Raw genomic sequence first — 5,092 nt, 5'->3', positions numbered from 1 at the left:
TCTCTCCCCTCCTCCCCCGTCCCCTCTTTCCCTCTCTTTTGGCTGGTACGACTGGAGCCATATCGATAGGAAGCCGTTTTCGCGGGACTGTTAGACTGTATGAGCGCGCAAAACGGCGAAACGGCGCAGTTTGCTGGATGTGGAATAGTGTTAGGGTCGGTGCGTTCGATCGCAGTCACCCGCACACAGAAAGAGAATGAGAGAGGGAGAGGCAGAGAGAGGGAGAGAGGGCGAGAGATAGAGGAGGGCGGAGGGAGGGGAGCGGGCACAAACATATACTACGCTCACTTACAACACACTGCGAGCTTTTAGAAACGCAAAATGTAATTTTCGTGTTCCGCCCAAGTCTTGCGCGCAATAAGCTTAGGAGTGGGAAAGAGCACGAGTTAGTCAGAGAGGGACAGAAAGCGGAGGAGAAGGGGGTTGGGGGAGGGAGGGGGGCTGTATACACAGTTGCTTATTACATGCTCACTTTTGCTGCGCGTCTGACTGTGCCAAGGGCGTAAACACGCTCAAATTCACACACTGAAAAATGAAGACACGTTTTCTTCAACACTGAAAAAACAAATGTTACCGAGGTAACGTTTTATCATGTGACCAAGCCCGGTAACGTTTCCTGATGCAACCTACCCCATGCAAACGGATAGGGCCATCACAAACTGGTTGCATCACCAAACGTTACCTGGTTTGGTTGCGTCAAGAAACGTTACCTCGGTAACATTAGTTTTTCCAGTGAACTTCTTCAACTTTAAGCAAATGCACACACTAAACCCTTATGCGTTTTTTGTGCATGATTATGCAGCCTGACATGCACCCATTGTTCGGCTCATCCTTTCATGCATAGTTACGCATAGTTATGTACATAATTCTGCAGAACTATGGACGGCTTTGTGCATAGTGTGTGGAAGGAGCAGGTACTCTACCTATTAGTAAAGGTGTAAGTTAGAAACATTGTTTAACTCAGAAACTACTACACCAATGGTTATGGCAATGGTACCGATTTGTCGTTACCTTTGGGACGAAAGCCTCAATTGATAAGTCATTATTTCGGCCAGGTCGAACTTCTTATAAAGTTTATACACATGATCTATAACTACCGCCTCTTCTGATTAGGCCAAAATTACCCACCAGCCAGCGGACAATTATAGCGTGTTGCGCTGTGACGTTGAGTGTAGCGTGTCACTGTAATAGTTCTGGTCCCATAGATAGTGATCGTTCTTCAGCACATCTGCTTCGTGTTCGTGTTGCGGAGAAGTTCGTGTTGCTGGAGAGCGAATATTATTGGCGGCGGTGCCGAGTATTTAAGCGACACATTTTCATCTGAGAGTCTACCATACACAGGGAGGTCGTACGGCTTCTAAACCCGTCAGGCTAGTGCGCATGTGCGAGATTGTGATATATTCAAACATTCTTCAATGGACCGTCCGGAAAATACGTCTCTCGTAGCGCCTGGTAGGTAGACAACATCTTACCTACATTACATTCGTGTACTACTTGTAGGCGCTGTTATAGTTGAACATGAGTTCGTCAGCCCGCCGATAAAGACACGGCACGATGTACCCGGCTTGATCACCCAGAGTGATAGGACAGTGGCGTGACAGGTTGGAGGACGGGCTCGAGAGCAGGCAGTCGCATCGGGCAGCAGCGGAGTGTGTAGGTACTACCGAAACCGAGTAGCAAGATTCCGGCACAGTCCGCAGAGCGCATCCGGCTGAATTTCAGACTAGTACGAAGATCGGACTGTCTGGGATTGGTCAGAATGTCAGTGTGAACATAAACATAAGTTCTGATTCACAGAATTGTACCGGATGTCCAGGCTGACATGCCAGTACGTCGGGTTACCTATGTATTGCCTGCAGGGGATGCACCAACCGCTCGACGACCGTCCGATCGAAGACCAACCGGTTGGTGGCTGAATAGGGTTTTCCGCTGCAAGACAATCGGAAGTTAAAAAAGAGACGAATGATTGCTCTCTGTTTCCTTCTGAACGCTGGGCGATGAAGTCGGTGTGCCGGACAGCCAATGAGCGCGCAGAAGTAAACGGATCGAGCAGTCATGCTTTTCCTCTCTAGATATCTGTTTCCTGCAGCAGAATTCTCTTTTCGGACACATTCTACGCCACGCTGGGCCCGTCGTCAATCGACACCACCTCGTCGCAAAACTCATCGTTACGACGGAAGTTTTAGTTCAGAGGTTTACGGTGATCCATAATGGCATTAATACTCGTGGCCCTCCTCACACTGTTGTGCCAGAAGGTCCACCACAGCAATGCTTTCAACTCTTTCGCTGTAAGTTAATTACCTTCGCTGGTATGCCGAACCTGCATATCGCAGCCAGTAGCAGCCAGTACTGGAAGTCGATCGACGTCGAAAAGTTGACGTTGTTCGAAAACGTGATTTGGCACTCAAATTGAGGTATCGGGGTCGGACCGACATTAGACTCGACGTCGATGCAATTTTCGTTTCTGGAATGGGATATTAACGCGGTGCATTGTAGTATTGTGAATTTACATATTGATTCTCTGCTATTATTTGCCCTCATGTGTATTCACACTCACCCCACTGCACCATTAAAGAGTTAGCATCCAGTAACTGATATCTCCTGAATTAACCCAACACTAAATTAATCCTAAAAAAACGTATACGTGAACACAGTAACAATAGAAATATGAAGAAATAATTTTTGGGTCATGAATTTTGGTACTCTTGGTGGAACCATCTACTTTGTTTCAATATCCCACTGTGGGTGGACCACCGAGGATGTTTTGCTTTTCTTTTTCGTATAGGGACCTTATATAGTTGTCATCGAGGATCGGGGTGCCTACTCGTGTGAACTACCCAATAACCACATTCTGTGGGGATGGCATTGGCGAACAAGTCACTTTAATCCAAATAGACCAAGAGAAAAACAACTACTGACTGGTAACATAACAGGTCTAAATGTAACTCTTGACGACAGCTGGTCGGTAAGATATTGCTCCTGGGGATCACCCTTTCATAAAATCGTATACAAAATCGTATACCAATGTTTCTAATTATAACAGGCGACAGTAAGCATGGATTCTTTATCAAATAACCAATGGAAAGAAAACGCTCTTGTATTTCCTTGGAAAAGTAAGGCATGCACGATTTTTAAACAAAATATCCCTTCCCTGTACAACATTTTTTACAAAAAGACAGAAATTAAAGGCGAGTGCAGATTCAAACCAGTAAGTACTTAAACTCACTCACTTAGTTTTTTTCTTTATGTAGAAGAAGTCTGACGCTGCTTTAACACGTTGAGTCTCAGGGGGTGGGAAGCAAACACGTGTTATTGTGACCGTGCGTGTGGTCACGTGGGACTCGACGTGTTAAAACCCAAAGTAATCAATTATACAATGTATTAAAGCTGTGATCATGATCAGTGCACATCTGTTTACAGGGAGTTTACACGGCCAATAACGCCCCCTTGGATTTGGTATTTCCAAACTTCCCAATATTGCCGTATGGACGCTACAGAATAAGAGCCACGGCTGGCAAGGACGAAAACCTGTTCGCATGTTTCGCAGTATATGGAAGAGTAATACCTAAAATGTACTAACATTGAGCAGCTACTACAATGATATGAAGTGTACTGTTCATCCTATTACTGGATGTTTCGGATGGACAAAGTTGATGGACTTTTGAACAGAGCACACGGATTAATTACAGTCGTTCGGTAATAATCATTATTTCTCCGTAAATTACGACTCAAGCATAACGTTTTAAAGACTCAAAGTTTGGCAGGGAGCACCGTACACAACAATCACCAATTCAGGAAGACCACATTTATGGTTCTCACAAGCATATGTGAATGTTGCATCAACTCGCATCAACAACGTGTTATGGCGCTCATGCTCTTTCGCGGTGTGCCCCTGCTAATCATTTTTTCGGCGTTAGTACCTTGTCTAGAACACATGAAGCATTCGAGTTTTCCGTCCCGTACACGAGCGAGCACGACTGCGCGAGTCCCGTTGCGTTTCAGCGCGCGCATACAGCCTTCTTGTTCCAACGCTTTTACCACTGAAAAATATATTTGTACATGTACGATATATTTTGTAATTTGCCATTTACAATACGAGTCGTAAATGTACAACCTCCCACTGTCGCTCGATATTCGATTCCAAGTCGATACATAGGGCTAGTAAATTGTACAATTTTAGATTGTACTTGTACGACTTCTTCCATGGAAAATTTTCCTGTACCCGGTACGACAATTTTTCACAGTGTACGGTGTGCGCTGGGTCGCGGCGTGTCGTGCAGTATTCACGAGCGCTGCGGGCCGGCACGGGCAACGGGCACGTCGCACTACATAAGTCAACAGCACACACACCACACACACACACACACATGCACGGTCAGCTCTGCCCACCCGCGCTTTCTCCCGGCAGGACTGTGCGCTCCACCGGGCTGTCCGAGAAGCGCCGGCCGCGAGCCCAGCGAGCGCCCTGGCGCCACCCAGAGAACCCAACGCCCAGCGCCGGCTACGCCCCGGCCCCAGAGTAGAGCCACGCTGCCCCATCCATCCTCTATCTATTTTCCCGGCCGATACAGATAAAGCGGCGGAAGGGAGGAGAAATAATATTTTTCTTCCTTTCCTTCCCCGTCCGGAATGATAAGCCATCCGTTGCGAAAACGTTTCCAGAAAAGTGTTATTATTGAAATCCGTTTCCTCGCCATCCTGCGAGGGTGGCTGCTCTGTCTGCAGCTTATTGACTCTCACACCAACACTAAAAACTTTCGGTTTGCACGACAGCCACTCTAGAAATTCGGGTGTGAGGCAGTACGACAACTATCTAGTGAGGGAAAACCAAGTGGTGAGAGAGAATAAAACTAGGAGTGAGCCATGACACGGTACGGAGTGCGCCGCGTCACTATAGATGTACAGATAAAGGCATAAAGGGGTGGGAGGGGAGGAGAGGAGCTCCGGGTCCCCGCTCCACCCCTGCGCAGCCGAGGCGCGCCACGCCGTCGTCGTCCGTCGGTGAGATATTTGCCATCGGCATAAATGGAGGAAGATAAAATACCATCAGTCAGACGTGCGGGCTGCAGGCAGGCAGGCTGGGAGGGAGGTG

The 5,092-nt window shown here is 47.4% G+C and overlaps 2 protein-coding genes across 13 annotated transcripts in view; one reads left to right on the top strand and one right to left on the bottom strand.

Annotated features, from left to right (window-relative positions):
- The window catches only part of LOC113213840 (mucin-19-like), a 151,693-nt gene that overhangs the window by 55,939 nt on the left and 90,662 nt on the right, over positions 1 to 5,092 (bottom strand). The window lies entirely within an intron of this gene.
- Positions 1,321 to 4,273, top strand: LOC113213845 (uncharacterized). Of its 12 annotated transcripts, none has more exons than XM_052271908.1 (6): positions 1,481 to 1,726; positions 1,798 to 1,904; positions 2,093 to 2,288; positions 2,786 to 2,965; positions 3,044 to 3,113; positions 3,421 to 4,273. In XM_052271908.1, exons 3-6 carry the CDS (start codon positions 2,211 to 2,213, stop codon positions 3,438 to 3,440), a joined length of 348 nt encoding a protein of 115 aa, XP_052127868.1. In that variant the 5' UTR covers positions 1,481 to 1,726; positions 1,798 to 1,904; positions 2,093 to 2,210; the 3' UTR covers positions 3,441 to 4,273. The 12 variants fall into 12 exon arrangements, with proteins under 12 accessions (XP_052127867.1, XP_026288836.2, XP_052127868.1 ...); XM_052271905.1 differs by having other exon boundaries at positions 1,482 to 1,653; positions 3,044 to 3,208; XM_052271904.1 differs by having other exon boundaries at positions 1,482 to 1,653; positions 2,090 to 2,288; positions 3,044 to 3,208.

Source organism: Frankliniella occidentalis, unplaced genomic scaffold (assembly GCF_000697945.3).
Source record: "Frankliniella occidentalis isolate FOCC.00 unplaced genomic scaffold, Focc_3.1 Scaffold178, whole genome shotgun sequence".
NCBI classification, from domain to species: Eukaryota; Metazoa; Arthropoda; class Insecta; order Thysanoptera; family Thripidae; genus Frankliniella; species Frankliniella occidentalis.
This window is presented reverse-complemented; position numbering and strand designations above follow the sequence as displayed.

Coding starts and splice junctions, on each gene's coding strand:
- LOC113213845 (XM_052271907.1), top strand. CDS start 2,211: ATGGCATTAATACTCGTGGCCCTCCTCACACTGTTGTGCCAGAAGGTC. Junction 2,289..2,785: donor ATGCTTTCAACTCTTTCGCT/GTAAGTTAATTA, acceptor TTTTTCGTATAG/GGACCTTATATAGTTGTCAT. Junction 2,966..3,043: donor CTCTTGACGACAGCTGGTCG/GTAAGATATTGC, acceptor TAATTATAACAG/GCGACAGTAAGCATGGATTC.